The 16,926-nt window shown below is 49.9% G+C and overlaps 1 protein-coding gene across 5 annotated transcripts in view; it reads left to right on the top strand.

Moving 5' to 3' along the window:
- The first annotated feature begins 2,238 nt into the window (after window positions 1–2,238).
- DPP8 (dipeptidyl peptidase 8) overlaps window positions 2,239–16,926 on the top strand; it is a 41,501-nt gene continuing 26,813 nt past the window's right edge. For 2 of the 5 annotated variants that reach the window (XR_013347417.1, XM_077829357.1), the window contains exons 1-6: window positions 4,677–6,564; window positions 7,577–7,639; window positions 8,599–8,868; window positions 12,139–12,251; window positions 14,998–15,171; window positions 16,077–16,245. Coding sequence is in view for 4 of the 5 variants with exons in the window: in XM_077829357.1 (XP_077685483.1) it covers window positions 8,610–8,868; window positions 12,139–12,251; window positions 14,998–15,171; window positions 16,077–16,245 (715 nt within the window). In the remaining variant the exon portion in view is untranslated. Of the gene's footprint in view, window positions 2,311–4,673; window positions 6,565–7,576; window positions 7,640–8,598; window positions 8,869–12,138; window positions 12,252–14,997; window positions 15,172–16,076; window positions 16,246–16,926 lie in introns of those variants that run through there. The other 3 variants (XM_077829359.1, XM_077829361.1, XM_077829360.1) reach the window with 3 other exon arrangements.

The following is a 16,926-nucleotide window of genomic DNA, read 5'->3' as shown; positions in this document are numbered from 1 at the left end:
CTAACAGGTGTTTGTCCAACCTGCTCTTAAAAAATTCCCCATGATGGAGAGATTCCACAACCTCCCTAGGCAATTTATTCCAGCGCTTAACCACTCTGACAGGAAGTTTTTCCTAGTGTCCAACCTGAACCACCCTTGCTGCAATTTAAGCCTATTGCTTCTTGTCCTATCCTCAGAGGTTAAGTCGTCTCTTTTCCAAGCTGAAAAGTCGCAGCCTGGAACGGCTTCCATATGAGGAGAGATTAATCATACCCATAATCGTTGTTGCCCTTTTCCAATTCCAATGTATCTTTTTTCGAAATGGGGCAACCCCATCTGCATGCAGTATTCAAGATGTGGGTGTACCATGGAATTACAGCGGCAATATGATATTTGTCTCATTATCTGTCCCTTTCTCAAGTTTCAGAGTAGCAGCCGTGTTAGTCTGTATTCGCAAAAAGAAAAGGAGTACTTGTGGCACCTTAGAGACTAACCAATTTATTTGAGAATAAGCTTTTGTGAGCTACAGCTCACTTCATCGGATGCATGCAGTGGAAAATACAGTGGGGAAATTTATATCCACAGAGAACATGAAACAATGGGTGTTACCATACACACTGTAACAAGAGTGATCAGGTAAGGTGAGCTATTACCAGCAGGAGAGGGCAGGGGGGAACCTTTTGTAGTGATAATCAAGGTGGGCCATTTCCAACAGTTGACAAGAATGTCTGAGGAACAGTGCGAGGGAGGGGGGAATAAACATGGGGAAATAGTTTTACTTTGTGTAATGACCCATCCACTCCCAGTCCCTATTCAAGCTGAAGTTAATTGTATCCAGTTTGCAAATGAATTCCAATTCAGCAGTCTCTCGTTGGAGTTTGTTCTTGAAGTTTTTTTGATGAAGAATTGCAACTTTTAGGTCTGTAATTGAGTGACCAGAGAGACTGAAGTGTTCTCCAACTGGTTTTTGAATGTTATTATTCTTGACGTCTGATTTGTGTCCATTGATTCTTTTACGTAGAGACTGTCCAGTTTGGCCAATGTACATGGCAGAGGGGCATTGCTGGCACATGATGGCATGTATCACATTGGTAGATGTGCAGGTGAACAAGCCTCTGATAGTGTGGCTGATATGATTAGGCCCTATGATGGTGTCCCCTGAATAAATATGTGGACACAGTTGGCAATGGGCTTTGTTGCAAGGATAAGTTCCTGGGTTAGTGGTTCTGTTGTGTGGTATGTGGTTGTTGGTGAGTATTTGCTGCAGGTTGAGGGGCTGTCTGTAGGCAAGGACTGGCCTGTCTCCCAAGATCTGTGAGAGTGATGGGTCGTCCTTCAGGATAGGTTGCAGATCCTTGATGATGCACTGGAGAGGTTTCAGGGGACACCATCACAGGGCCGAATCACATCAGCCACACTTTCAGAGGCTCGTTCACCTGCACATCCACCCATGGGATACATGCCATCGTGTGCCAGCAATGCCCCTCTGCCATGCACATTGGCCAGACTGGCAGTCTCTACGTAAAAGAATCAATGGACACAAATCAGACGTCGAGAATTATAACATTCATAAACCAGTCGGAGAACACTTCAATCTCTCCGGTCACGCGATTACAGACCTAAAAGTGGCAATTCTTCAACAAAAAAACTTCAAAAACAGACTCCAAGGAGAGACTGCTGAATTGGAATTCATTTGCAAACTGGATACAATTAGCTTAGGCTTGAATAGGGACTGGGAGCGGATGGGTCATTACACAAAGTAAAACTATTCCCCCATGTTTATTCCCCCCCCCCCACTGTTCCTCAGACGTTCCTGTCAACTGCTGGAAATGGCCCACCTTGATTATCCCTACAAGAGGGGTCCCCCCACCCCCCCCAGTAGCTCCCCTGACCTGGTCCCCCTCCTGCCAGGGGGGAGGGGAACACCCCTGGCTGCTCGCGCCCGGGGCGGGCTCGGGGTGTGTCCCCAGCCCCGGCGGGAGGCCCGCGCGGGGCCCGCTCCTGGGGCCGGGCCCTGCGCTCGCGGCGGGCGGCGCCGGCGGCCGGGCAGGGCTGGGGAGGTGCCGCCGGCGCCGGGGGGCGGGCGCGCTGCCGGCAGCGCCTCCTCCCTCCCGGCCGGGGGCAGTGTCCCGGCTCGGCCGCGCGGGGCGGCTCTCGGCGGGCCGGGCTGCGGCTCCGCAGCGAAGGGACGCGAGGAAACGGAAGCGCCGGCTGCGATCGCCGCCCCCCGCCCCGGCCCGCCCTCATCCGGGCCCTCCGCGGCGGCCGGGCCCGCGGGCAGAGCCAGCCGGCCGGGAGCCGCCAGCCCGCCGCCGCCGCCGCCCCCGCGCGGTGAGTAACGGGCCGGGGGAGCCGCACCCGGGCCTGTCACCGTGGCGACAGGGCCGGGACCCCCCTCACCCCCCGCGGCGCTGCAGCTGCCCCTCCCGCAAGGCCTCGGGGCTATCCCCGTAAACCCCCCCCCGGGGACTGCAACTCCCCCCCCACCCCCGCGGGTCCGGGGCTCCCCTCTCCCCCTGCAGGGCGACACACACACACAGCGCTGCCCCCCCATAGCTCCCTCTGCAGGGCGACACACACACACAGCGCTCCCCCCCCATAGCCCCTCTGCAGGGCGACACAGACACACAGCGCTCCCCCCCATATCCCCTCTGCAGGGCGACACACACACACAGCGCTCCCCCCCATATCCCCTCTGCAGGGCGACACACACACACAGCGCTCCCCCCCCATATCCCCTCTGCAGGGCGACACACACACACAGCGCTCCCCCCCATATCCCCTCTGCAGGGCGACACACACACACAGCGCTCCCCCCCCATATCCCTTCTGCAGGGCGACACACACACACAGCGCTCCCCCCCCATATCCCCTCTGCAGGGCGACACAAACACACAGCGCTCCCCCCCATAGCCCCCTCTGCAGGGTGACACACACACACAGCGCTCCCCCCCCATATCCCCTCTGCAGGGCGACACACACACACAGCGCTCCCCCCCCATATCCCTTCTGCAGGGCGACACACACACACAGCGCTCCCCCCCCCATAGCCCCCTCTGCAGGGCGACACACACACACAGTGCTCCCCCCCCATATCCCCTCTGCAGGGCGACACACACACACAGCGCTCCCCCCCATATCCCCTCTGCAGGGCGACACACACACACAGCGCTCCCCCCCCATATCCCCTCTGCAGGGCGACACACACACACAGCGCTCCCCCCCCATATCCCCTTCTGCAGGGCGACACACACACACAGCGCTCCCCCCCCATATCCCCTCTGCAGGGCGACACACACACACAGCGCTCCCCCCCCATATCCCTTCTGCAGGGCGACACACACACACAACGCTCCCCCCCCATATCCCTTCTGCAGGGCGACACACACACACAGCGCTGCCCCCCCATAGCTCCCTCTGCAGGGCGACACACACACACAGCGCTCCCCCCCCATATCCCCTTCTGCAGGGCGACACACACACACAGCGCTCCCCCCCCATATCCCTTCTGCAGGGCGACACACACACAGCGCTCCCCCACCATATCCCCTCTGCAGGGCGACACACACACACAGCGCTCCCCCCCCATATCCCCTCTGCAGGGCGACACACACACACAGCGCTCCCCCCCCCCATATCCCTCTCTGCAGGGCGACACACACACACAGCGCTCCCCCCCCCATATTCCTCTCTGCAGGGCGACACACACACACAGCGCTCCCCCCCCATATCCCTCTCTGCAGGGCGACACACACACACAGCGCTCCCCCCCCATATCCCTCTCTGCAGGGCGACACACACACACAGCGCTCCCCCCCCATATCCCCTCTGCAGGGCGACACACACACACAGCGCTGCCCCCCCCCCATATCCCTCTCTGCAGGGCGACACACACACACAGCGCTCCCCCCCCATATCCCCTCTGCAGGGCGACACACACACACAGCGCTGCCCCCCCCCATATCCCTCTCTGCAGGGCGACACACACACACAGCGCTGCCCCCCCCATAGCCCCCTCTGCAGGGCGACACACACACACAGCGCTCCCCCCCATAGCCCCCTCTGCAGGGCGACACACACACACAGCGCTCCCCCCCCATATCCCTCTCTGCAGGGCGACACACACACACAGCGCTCCCCCCCCATATCCCCTCTGCAGGGCGACACACACACACAGCGCTGCCCCCCCCCATATCCCTCTCTGCAGGGCGACACACACACACAGCGCTGCCCCCCCCATAGCCCCCTCTGCAGGGCGACACACACACATAGCGCTCCCCCCCATAGCCCCCTCTGCAGGGCGACACACACACACAGCGCTCCCCTTTTCCACAACACATGCGTCTCTTTACCTTGAGAATGCTCCCCCTCCCACACCCCCCCTCTGTCCCATCCCCCCTCAGGGCTACACACAATTCTTGTGCTCCCCACATATACAACCTTGCAAATCTACACGCACACAGAGCTCCTGTGTTCCTTCTCCAGCGGGGCTACACACCCATGGCTGGGCTTCCTTGCCACCACCTCTGGACTCCCCCTGTGCTTCCTCCCCCTGCTACATGTGTGCACGCAACCCTGCTGTGCCTTCCCACCTGCCAGATCCCACAACCCCCACACTTTGTCCCCCCCCGACCTTGCAGGGCTCCAAACACCCCCCCCACACACACACGTGCCCACCTGCTCCCCGCTGCTGGTCCCACACTAGCCCCCATGCTCTCCCTCACTCTCTGCCTACGTAAAGTCTTTTGTAATAACTTCTCCTCCCCCCTTTCCCTCTAAAGGGCTCTTCCCGTGAGGGCCTTATCTGCTGGACTCTCATACTCTTTATAGTGCCAAGTGACTTATCTGCAGGAATGGTCTCCCTGCCCATGCGCACCTGTGCCCCACCCGGAGGATGTTTCGCTTCTCTCTCTCTCTCACACACACTCTCTCTCTCTTTGTGCCCCACATGCATGCACCCACTTCTTCTCTCCCCTGACTTACCACTCACATGCAGGACCCTTCCCCAGATGGGTCATGACAATAGGGGCGTTCTGGCAGGGTATGTTTGAACAGGGAGCTGCTATGCAGACAGCACTGCCAGGTGGGGAAGGCTGTTGGGAATACCCAGCTCAAAGTAGGAGAATAAAATGCAACAGGGCTTGGACAGAGCCTCCTAGCTGGGTCAGTACCCTCCAGAGAGACCAGTCAGGCCTGAGTGGTTTCTTTCCTCACCCCACTCACACTCCGGTTAACGCTAGGGATATTTAAAGTATGGTGGGTGGGGGGGAGAATCTCAGGCCTTCCATTTAGGTATCTCATATTCTTCACAACCCCCAAAGCAGTTACCATAGCCTTTCTCTACCCTCCACTTAATATACTGAGAGATCAGGGTGGAGAGGGCATTTATTAAGAATCAGCAAAGAAATATTAATAACAAGTTCTTATACAGCCCTTCTCATCCATATGTCTCAAAGTGCTGTACAAAGGAGGTCAGTCTGATTAAATTTTACAGGTGGGGAAACTGAGGCACAAGGAGGGGAAAGAGGTGGACTTTGGCAAGTCAAACAGGTCAGCATCAAAGTCAGGAATAGAACCCATATCTTCTGCCTCCCAGCTCTGTCTTCTAAGCAACACTGCCTCCCTTTCCAAAAGAGGAAGTGATCCCTTTTGCCACCCTTTGCCAGGCAGCTTTCAGGGCCAGCCACGCCTCAGACCCCTGACTCTTACAGCCTGAAAGCTGTTTGTTTTCGGCTGGTCATACTCCAGCTTCCTCTCCTATTGCAGCATCCTTTCTTGACTTCTAATTCGTTTGAATGGCATAGAAGTCGTAGCTGTAACAAGAAAATATGTCTTCCTAATTGACTGTGTGGGCAGATGTATGGGTGTTCAGCAAGCTCTAAAACCTGACCTGCCTGACACTTGCACAGCTAAGCCACTCCAAAGGATGTTATTCATAAGATATTGTTCTGTGGTGGTTAATGCGGAGACACAGATGTGGGCATCTAATCCCTCACTACCTCTCCATCCTCTGTGTAGGCTGCAGTTATGCCATTAAGCGGGCTTAAGAGAGTGTTATTTTGATGTCCTAAATATATTTGGGAGGGGAGTGAAGAGGGTGGGGAGGGGCGTCCACGAGTGTCAACTGAGTGAAAGGGGCTGATGACATTTGTAATTCAAATTCAGCTGTGAGTGGGCAGACCCCTGCACCTATGTAAAATCCCGTTGACTTCAGCTTTTTATGTGGGTAGACATTTTTCATGCTTATCTGCCTGTTAAAAGCTGCTGCTGCTTTTTATGTGTATGTTGAAAACCAGAATTTTGGAAACCTACCCAGGTAGGTGGGTAGAAATAACCAGGAATAATTTTGCTGGACTCTGCAAAATATACAAGAGGCTTCTGATGCAAGTGTGAGGTCTGACCTCTGAAGTCAGAGGTAGGCAAACTACGGCCCGTGGGATGGTTCTGCCCGGCCCTAGAGCTCCCGGTCAGGAAAGCTAGCTCCCGGCCCCTCCCCTGCTGTCCCCCCTCAGCTCGCTGCGCCACCACTGCTCCGGCCCGCCTCTCCTGCTGTGGCTGCAAGCTCCTGCCGCTCTGAGAGGCATGGTAAGGGGGCGGGGAGCGGGGGGGTTGGATAAGGGGCAGGGGGTTCCGGGCAGCAGTCAGGGGACAGGGAGCAGGGGGCGGTTGGATGGGGTGGGGCTGTCAGGGGATGGGGAGCAGGGGGAGTTGGATAGGGGATGGCATCCCCGGGGAGCGGTTAGGGGCGGGAGGGGGCAATCAGGGGACAAGGTGGGGGGTGGATGGGTTGGGAGTTCTGAGGGGGGCAGTCGGGGTGGAAAGTGGGAGGGGGCAGATAGGGGGCAAGGGCCAGGCTGTCTGGGGAGGTACAGCCTTCCCTACCCAGCCCTCCATACAGTTTCAGAACCCCGATGTGGCCCTCGGGCCAAAAGTTTGCCCACGCATGTCTTAAGTTCTTTTAGGTTATGAGCAAAGCATTGCTTTAACCCGGGTAAAATTTTGGACACTCTCCAAATGTGCTTTGATTGTGATGGAGGAGTCATTTCATTTCTGCTGTCCGTTTTATGCTTTGTAAATGGCCTGGACAAAGGAAAAATAGGGCAGAGATTTATTTGGAGAGGCCTAGTGGCTGGAAACTGAGAATTAGGAAACTTGGGTTTTAGTCCCAGCAAGTCGTTTCCTCTCCCTCTGCCTCAATTTCCCCATCTGTAAAATGTGGATAATGATGCTAACCTCCTTTGTAAAGCGCTTTGAGATCTATGGATGATAAGCTCTCGATAATATGATTGTTTTGCAAAGATGGGGCCAAACTGGAACTTTTTCCAAACACGCCCTCCCCAGGCCCTGAATTTTAGCTGTTTGTATTAAAATGGGCTGGGGTTCAGGTCACACCCAGCAACTTTGGCTGGTCTCCAGTTGTTATTCAGCTTGCCTGTTGTATGTTGTTGTGTATGTCAGGCACACTTGTGTGTGTGTGTGTGTGTGTATTATAGTTGCATGGGAGCTTGGACTTGTGTAGCTCTGTGGTATAACTGGGATTTGTAGCAACATGGCACTCTTTTTATAAAAGAAAGTATTTTATTTATTTTTGTTTCAGTGTCTGTGTAAAGTGCTGGACTGACACTCCTGTACGCTGGAGCCCTCTCTGTCCCTAGAAGAGGTACGTAACGCTTAATGGCAACACCATCGTTCCTATGGTGCCCCCCTCCCCCTTTCCTCTGCACTGAAGGGACCTCCTCTAGGAGCCAACAAGCAATTCAGTTTCCATGCTGATGGCTCTCCATCCTGGCAAACTGAACATTAGCTCAATTTGTTAATTTCTGAAATGGATCTCTAGAAAAACACAAAACAAGACTTGGGCTTCATGCTGGATGTTCACATTGCTCAACTGGAACTTAATGGCACGGCACTGTCTTGTGTAGAGGGAATGTTGAACCTGAGTGTCAACAGTTATGGTAATATTTGCATCATTGTTATTTAGCAGTAGCAGCATTGCAGTGCACAAAGGCCCCGGTTAGCATCAGGTTGCGCTACACAAGAGTAAGACTTGATCTCTGCCCTTACGATCTAACTTGAAAGAAGACTTATCAAGTGACTGCAAGGAGGACAATGTTAATAAGGTCATGTGGTTGCATTGGTCAACTGTGCACGGTTGGAAGGCTCCATATACAGTATCTGGAAACTTTTCCCCCTGACTGCTGCACAACCTTAGTCATTGTTGGTTGTAATATAGGCTTATACTATAAAGGTAGGTAACCTATGCAGGATAATGACAGAGAAAAGTAATCATGCAAGATTTAACAAAGAAGAACCAAGGAATTGTTGTTGTACCTCCTTCGTAAAATGAGAGTAAGCACCTATTTAACAAAAGTAGAAAACTTTATATAAAATATACATTGATCTGCAAAGTTCTTAATGCCATCCCCACATCTCATGCTTAAAGGTTTGGGCCTGAATGATGACAAGGTATTTTCCAAAATAAAAATCTCTGTTTAAAACTTGTATTGAAATAGCAGTTTGCTTGTATTGTTTTTGCTGGGCTATTTCTTCTTTGGAGTATATTTGCTAGCATGCTAAAAGACAGCTGTCTGAAGTGTCCCCTTTGTCCCGTTCTTCCAGAAACATGCAACATGGCAGCAGCCATGGAAACTGAACAGCTGGGTCTTGAAATCTTTGGAACGTCTGAAAGCGAGGAGCATGCTGAGGCAGAGGAGCAGCCAACACTGGAACCCTTCTATGTAGAAAGATATTCCTGGAGTCAGCTTAAAAAACTGCTCACAGACACTAGGAAATACCATGGCTACATGGTGGCCAAGGCTCCTCATGATTTCACGTTTGTGAAGAAAAATGACCCTGAAGGACCCCATTCAGATAGGATCTACTATCTGGGTAAGTTGCTTGCGTGACCCATGTCTTGATTCAAACCCAGACAACCTCAGTGGTGGTTTTCGTGTTCTTCCTGTGAATAAGATGTATTGGACAGCAAAACCAGAAGGGCTCGTTATGGGCTTGATGCTACAATTCAGCGCTGGTCAGACTAACTGAGCATCCTGGTCCTTTCAGGCCTTAACATTTGTGAAAAAAAATCTTCCAAAGGAAAGAGGGGAGGGTGGTGGAAACGTCATCTCTTGGGACTCTTAGAACTGGACAAAGAATTAGAAAGTGTTCTTTCGGGAACAGCCCTGCACTAGCTGGGGAGATGGAGTAGCCGCCCGTGGAGGTCTTTCTGGGCTTATGTCTCTCATTGTTATGGACTTGATTCTATTGAAAATAAGTTTGATTTCTCCCCCCCAAACATTGGTAGAATTTGATCTGTTTTTCCTATTTGCTTGCACCCTGATGGAGGGGGAAAAGAGCATATCTGCATGTTAGCCTCCTAAAAAGAGAAATTGTAAGCATAATTTTCAGACACCTCAATGCCGCTGTTCCAGATGGAGCATATTTTCCAGGGTCACTGCAGATAGCTGGGAGGATATGTAGAAATGGGGACATATATATTTACACAAATGAAATGCTTTGTTTTTCCTGTAGTTATCTTTGGCTTCTCTCGTGAATGGATGTATTAAAATTGTTATTCTTGGCCTCTTCTCCTCACTTCTCACTCATTTTTACTAATTGTGGTTCACTTAAACTGGGTAAATCTGGGGTTCTAAGTCAATGCTGTGCCAATTTTAGTACTTCCATGTGATTTTTGTAGTGTGAAAGGTAGTGCAGATGATGGGGGCGGGGCTTAGCAGGTTTTGTGGTTTCTGTCCAAAAGCCACAGTAGTAAACATGAAAAATCCAGTCTACAGGGAGTGGTGAAGCCCTGTTCAGAAAACAGAGCCAGAGCTGAATTCTGTGCTTGCTTCTTGGGAAAGTCTACACGCGGAGAAAACCCTGCGGCTGGCCTGGGTCAGCTGACTCAAGCTCATGGTGCTCAGGCTCCAGGGATGAAAACCTGCTGTGTAAACATTCGGGCTCTAACCCAATGCCAGAAGTCCAAACAGCAATTTTTAGCCCTGCGAGCCCAAGTCAGCTGACTTGAGCCACCCACAGCTGTGCTGTGTGTCTCTTATCCCTGTGTAAATGTACCCTTAGAGTCTGATTAGCAATTCAGAATGAAGGTGTGGAACCTCAATGAAATCCATGGAGTGCCACATGGGGGCACAGTCTGCCCACAAGCTGATCCAAAACCTGAAACTGATGATCTGTCCCCCTCAGTTTCCCCTCTCATAAAATGGGAGTTAGTAACATTTTAACTGGCCTTCACAGCACCCTGGTGAGGCAGTTTCATGGAGATGGTTAATTTGACACTTCATCCATTTATAGCAGTACTTTTAAAGTAATTTTTAGAGATTGAGCAGGAGGACCCAGAGGCGGATTGAGTAAATGGGCTTCTTTATTGCTGTACTTGTTCCCCTCGACCCAGTTGTCTAGCAAGCACTGGATTAGTTACGGCACACTTTTTTTATCTAAGTTAGTATATAAATACCTACATTTGTTGCAATACCCCCAAAGCCCTTATTGAGTAATATGAACGCCCATACAATGAATATTAATAGCTATATACTGAATATGATTATTGCCGCCCCTGTTTACTGTTTAAGCATATTATACAGCCATTTTTACCTTGAAGATACATTTCTTTGCAGTAGTTGTAGCCAAAAATTCCCTTACTCAGCAGTTCGCAGGGAGGGGAGGAAGGAGCCATGACCCCAAGCTCATCTATGTAGCTGGGAAAGGAAGGAAGGGGGAGATTACCCTTTGAGTAAAGAAGTGTTTTCTTTAGACACCCACATTCCTTATGCAGCTGCAAGGCTTATCAGTCCTTAACAAGCAGAAGGGAAGGGAGAGGGATGGCAACTTTATCAAGCAAAGAAATTGTGTGTGTGGGTGCCTACTCCCTATTACCATGATAGCGGTTTTCCAAGTCTTTACTTAACCCTTACATATCCAAACAGGAAATCAGGAACTGCACCTACCCTGCTGCTCCTTGTAGTTTTACTATCGTAATCTTTTATATATTTAAAAGGTATACCTTTCTCTGTTGTTGCTGTGTGAAAAACCCACGCAAATAATGGGAAAGCGTCTGTCTGAAACAGGGGAAGGCGAAACTGACTAGAGACAAAGTAAACAATGAAAAATAAAGAGAAATTGTTCTTTCATTTTGGAGAAATCTTATGGGCTCCTTTTAACAAAAGGAGGTAAAGAATGTTTAGGCAGAAGAGTGACTGTTATGTTGAAAGTGATTCGTAACTAGGTCTAATCCTGCTGCTAATCAGGTCAGTGGCAAAACTCCCATTAACTTTAGTAGGAGTTGGCCCCAAAGGTTATAAAACATAGAATATTAGGGTTGGAAGAGACCTCAGGAGGTCATCTAGTCCAACCCCCATGCTGAAGATTAAAAATGTGTGGATTTGTTTTGTCTAACAAGTGTACTTTTTGGGGGTGAGGGAGAAACCCCATCAAAAGGTAGCTGGAAACCCTCTCATTTGAGGTATGGCTACGTTGCAATCAGGAGCAGGGATTGCACCACACATAGGCATGCCCAAGCTAACTTGCTAAAAAGAGCAGTGTAGCCACAGTGTCACCGGCTAGCCACCGGAGTCCAGTCCTGCTCCAGACCCTAGGTATGCACTCAGGCAGTTAGCCCATGCCACCACCTGTGCAACCGCCGTGACGCTCCAATTTTTAATGAGCAAGCTTAAGCAAAGTTAGCCTGGGTATGCCTAGGCTTGCTGTCCCAGCTGCAGTGTAGACGTACCATTTCAGGCAAGGGGCATGACTCTGTAATCCAGCAAAGAGCTTTTAATAATTAAGAAGCCCTGCTTCTGGAGCTTGATTTTGAATTGTCCTTCAGTTAACAGGTCCTGATATAGACTTTCCAGGGAATGTCAGTGTGCTAGGGGGCAGCATGCCTGTGTGCTTGGTATGGTGCCTTGTTCCAAAATTTCACCTACAGGCACCTCCTCCTTTTCTGCTTGCAGCGCCCCCCTTCCCCCGGCCCCACCATCCCATGCTGTGAATGAGGCTGCAATGTGCAGACGTTCAGTGGTTCCCCCTTAGGAAGGCAATTGCTCAGTCTGCTGTTGTGTCTTTTGGTTTGTCTTTATCAACTCCTGGGAGAGCATTTGTCATATTTCAATAACGGGGAATGAATACTATTTTCCTTTATAGCCATGTCTGGCGAGAACAGGGAGAACACGCTGTTCTATTCGGAAATTCCCAAAACCATAAACAAAGCTGAAGTCCTAATGCTTTCCTGGAAACCCCTTTTGGATCTCTTTCAGGTACGTGAACATGATGACACCTTCTTTCCCTCATGGCAGGCATTCATGCTGCTCAGGCAAGCTGAAGTTATTGCAGTTGTGAGCCACCAACAGGCTGTGCAGTGAATGTCTTAAGGTCTTAAACGTTTTTACTTTCCCTCGTGCTTAGCTAAGCGCTTTACTGTTAAATTTTAAAAAGATCTCATCTTGTCAACTTTTACAAAAGGCTACAACATGCATAAATCATTTAAAAAAAAAAAATCCTTTTCTGGGTGGTTTCTGCTCCCCTGCAGGGGTTGCAATTGCTGCATGTAGCTTCCAGCAGATCTGTTGTAGTAATTTTTCTGAAGGAAGAGCAAGGGACTTATTGTAGAAGCCTCACTTCTAATGAGTCCAGGTGACTTCTGATACAGTTGGTTTAAAGGTGTCACAGCTTTTGCCTTCCCCAAAATCCTCCTCTACCAGTCTACTGTATGGCTGCTGTGTCAATGGCAAGACTATGGGAGCCCACAGTGAATACCATGCAGTGGAGGGGGTTATTGATCAATTGATCCATATACTTAATCCCCCAGCTGCTTCTGGTCCTCATGTTGGAGTTCCGAGCTACACTCAGTAGTGCACAGGTGGTACGTGCCCCTTACGTGGTCTCCCTGTGTCCTTGTCCTTCCCCTCAGCAAACCTGCAGCAGTCCTCTGGTGCGGAAGGGTGGCAGGACTTGCCCCTGTTGCATTAGCTATGACGTGAGCACCCTGGATGTTACCAGTGTGTCCCCTCATGACACTGTAGGTCCTACTAAAAATGCTCGTGGTGCTCTCATCCCTCCCAGCTGATCACTGTGGATCTTGGCTCGAGTTAGTTAAACTCTGTGTTACTACTTTTCCTCTCTAGTCACCGCCGACATTTTTAATTCTTTTACAACACGTTCTGTTTGCCTCGTAACCATCGAGCTGCCAGCCAGACATGCCTGGTGTGTGGACCTTGTCTGTATAGCAGTAAAGCACTCACTAGTGATTTGCTGAAAACAAAAATCGACTCTCACTAGGTTTTTGGGTCTGGAAGCAAAAATGGACAAACTGTGCAGCTTTCTGAGCACCATTCCGGCCCAGGTTGCTTCTTTCTCCTAAGGCAGCATCTCCCTTGTAAACCTAGAGCTCCCTAGGCATTTCCAGACGCTTGCTCATTCTAGCGCCTGGTCTGTGCACACAGTTGCCTAATTTTAACGAAAGGGGGGTGAGTTTTAAACTGATTTATTTAAATTGGCGCAATCTTGTATGGATACGCTTTAAATTCATTGAAATCTGGTTTATACTGGTTTAGCTTGCAGCTGTAAGGGCAAGCAAAACCAGTGTAACCAGTTTGTGTGTCCACATTGAAGCTTGCAACAATTCAACTAAATCTCCACAAGAAAGTTAACAGGCTCTATGGATGCTCTTATTTTGGTGTAAGAGCAGCTTATTTTGGTTTTGCTTAAATCAGGGGCGGCCAACCTGTGGCTCCGGAGCCACATGCGGCTCTTCAGAAGTTAACATGCGGCTCCTTGTCTAGGCACCAACTCCGCGGCTGGAGCTACAGATGCCAACTTTCCAGTTTGCCGGGGGTGGGGGGTGCTCCCTGCTCGACCCCTGGCTCTGCCACAGGCCCTGCCCCCCACTCCACCCTTTCCCGCCCCCTCCCCTGAGCCTGCCAAGCCTTGCTCCTTCCCCTCCCCAGAGCCTGCTGCACACCACCAAACAGCTGATCGGGAGTGGGGTGGAGTGGAGCTGATGAGGGGGCTGCTGACGTGTTACTGTGGCTCTTTGGCAATGTACATTGGTAACTTGTGGCTCCTTCTCAAGCTCACGTGGGCCACCCCGGCTTAAATTGATTAGAAGCAGGTTTAAAAAAAAACAAAATGAGCTATTCTTATACTGAACTGAGAGTGTCCAGACAGCCTTTCTGCACCAGTTTGACTGTGTTTAGAACAATTCAAGTTATATAAGTGCAACTTTCTCATGTAGACAAGCCCTAAGTCAAACCAGTGCAACTTGTGTGTAGGCCAGCCCGAGGTCACTTTTGGCTTCCATTCTTCCTTTGAGAAATCAGATCTGAAACCAGCAGGAAGGAACATTCTCCTCTCTTTTCCTGTTCATTGGCTCAAAAGGGTGTATGTAAAACTCCTGAGACAGAATTGGCCTATGTCTGCCCATGCACCGATACTGGGAAAGGGTAGCGCAGATCCTACAAAGAAAATGGCTGTGTCTACGAGGGACATCACAAACATTTGTTGCCCTGGTTCAAATAAGATCCCCAAAGACTGTTGCGGGGAGACTTCCCAGACTGCTAAAAAGCCAAAGGGGCAGTATCTGCTCCTACCCTCTTTTCCACCCAAAGGGGCACTATTGATCAGACTCTTACCTCTACCTCATATCAGCAGGACTTCTGCTCAGACAGGGCCTTATTCTGCTCTTGTTCTCCCCGGTGTAAATTGGGACTGACACAATTTAAATTGGTGGCGGAATTACAACCGGCTTTACAATGATGTGAGATCTGAACCTGGCCCAGAGTTACTGGTACGAGGACGGAGACTCAAGAATGAGCAGGCTGCTTGCAGCCAGTGGGATTCTCATTAGATTAACACGTTTCTTTGTTTGCCAGAGATGCTAGAATACAACTCAAGCAGCCAGCCATCTTTGGCTCTTTGGTGCCAGAGAAGATGCTTTCTGTACATGAGAAGACCAAGTAAAAAGTAGAGCAAGCCAGATGAGTTCTCCTCTCTCTCCCTATTCAGGCTTCCCTAGACTACGGGATGTACTCCCGCGAAGAAGAATTGCTGCGAGAGAGAAAGCGCATTGGGACAGTTGGAATTGCCTCTTATGATTATCACAGAGAAAGCGGCACCTTTCTGTTTCAGGCTGGCAGTGGAATTTACCACGTAAAAGACGGCGGCCCTCACGGATTTACTGTGAGTTCAAGTACATTGCTAATCCTTATGTTAATGTACTGTGTCAGGAATTTGTTTGCAGAAGAGTCCAGGCGATGAGATTTGTAGATCAAGCAGCCAGCTCCGGATGTACAAATATGCTGAGGGTCACTGAAATGCGTTCTAGAGATGGGGGTGGGGGGGAATCACGTGAAGTCGACGGCTAGTAATGTTGAGCAGATGGGCGAAGAGGAGAAAGGAATGTGCATAGTAACACTAAATCATAAATCTGGAGACTGTAAAAGTCGTTCTGTGAAATTACTTGTTACAAGGTTTCTACTCATTAGATTGGGCTGAAGAATTGAATAGAGAACTTTGTGAAAGAGCAGCTGGGGTCACTGCCGCCTAAGTGCTGAAGCTGGACTCCGACTTCCAAGCCAGAGTAATTTCTTTTTAATGTAACAAATGCTTGATGTCAGTCTAATCATATCATCTGATGGATGCTGCTGCATTCTCAGTGGGTTTAGCAAATGAGGCTATTACGTGCTTCAGCCAGGTCATCCATCAGGATGCAATTTTTTAAAGTGCAGTGAGCCTTTGTAAACAAGCTGACTTTCTGCTAGTGCTGATGAAAGGTGTCTGTCTTAAGGCCGTTAGCGTGGCATCTGTGGAACCACGCAGTAGGCACAGTGGCAGCAGAAGCTTCCCTACCGGCAGCATGTGGGTATTTTATGTTTTTCTTGGTCAAAAAAGGTTGGATTCTTCTCGCGCTAAGCCCCAGCATTTGAATGCAAGTAGAAGTTGGCTACTGTACCTTCCAGTAACACTTGTATCTGTACTTAATGGAAACCATCCATCTTTTTGGAGATGAACAGAGTAACAGTTTAGCTCCTGTTGTCGATGTGTTTTATATTGCTGTCTAATTCATCTTTTCTTCTTTTAAACAGCAACAGCCCTTAAAGCCCAATTTAGTGGAGACCAGTTGTCCAAACATACGGATGGATCCAAAACTGTGCCCAGCTGATCCAAACTGGATTGCATTTATCCATAGCAATGACATCTGGATTTCTAATATACTAACCAGAGAAGAAAGGAGGCTAACCTTTGTCCATAACGGTAATGCATGTTCAATTTACAATCCAGATCTTTAATCTTTTCAGCTGTGTGTGTGTATTCTCTAGACTAAATTTGGCACTGGCATTAATGGCTTCTATTGAAATTCATGGGAGTTGGCCCTGTTATTCCAGGGCTGAATTTGGCCATCTGTATGTTACGTTCTCTGTGTTTCTTCTGCTGGCGTTGTGGAGCAATTCACTTCCATGTCCATGAAGTCTGGCAAGGTGGCTCATTCTTTGAATGCATCAAAGAAGCTTTTCTCGTTGAACCCAAAGTTTTCCCTTTTCCCCGTGACTGCTTCCTTCAGAATGGAGGCGCTATGAGCTGGGCAGAACTGGAGGAGAATTCCCACCAGTGACTAGACGTGCTGCAAAGCTCTTGGAAGTGATCTAAAGTGCTTCTGACTTGCACACTGGCTTCTGCCTCATGTTCAGATAATAATTTCTCTTCCTTTGCTTCCACCCTAACCGTATTTTACAGGTTTCAGAGTAGCAGCCATGTTAGTCTGTATTCGCAAAAAGAAAATGAGTACTTGTGGCACCTTAGAGACTAACAAATTTATCTGAGCATAAGTTTTCGTGAGCTACAGCTCACTTCATCGTGCATCCAATGAAGTGAGCTGTAGCTCACGAAAACTTATGCTCAAATAAATTTGTTAGTCTCTAAGGTGCCACAAGTCCT

The sequence above is a fragment of the Eretmochelys imbricata genome, chromosome 10 (assembly GCF_965152235.1).
Source record: "Eretmochelys imbricata isolate rEreImb1 chromosome 10, rEreImb1.hap1, whole genome shotgun sequence".
Taxonomy (NCBI): domain Eukaryota; kingdom Metazoa; phylum Chordata; order Testudines; family Cheloniidae; genus Eretmochelys; species Eretmochelys imbricata.
This window is presented reverse-complemented; position numbering and strand designations above follow the sequence as displayed.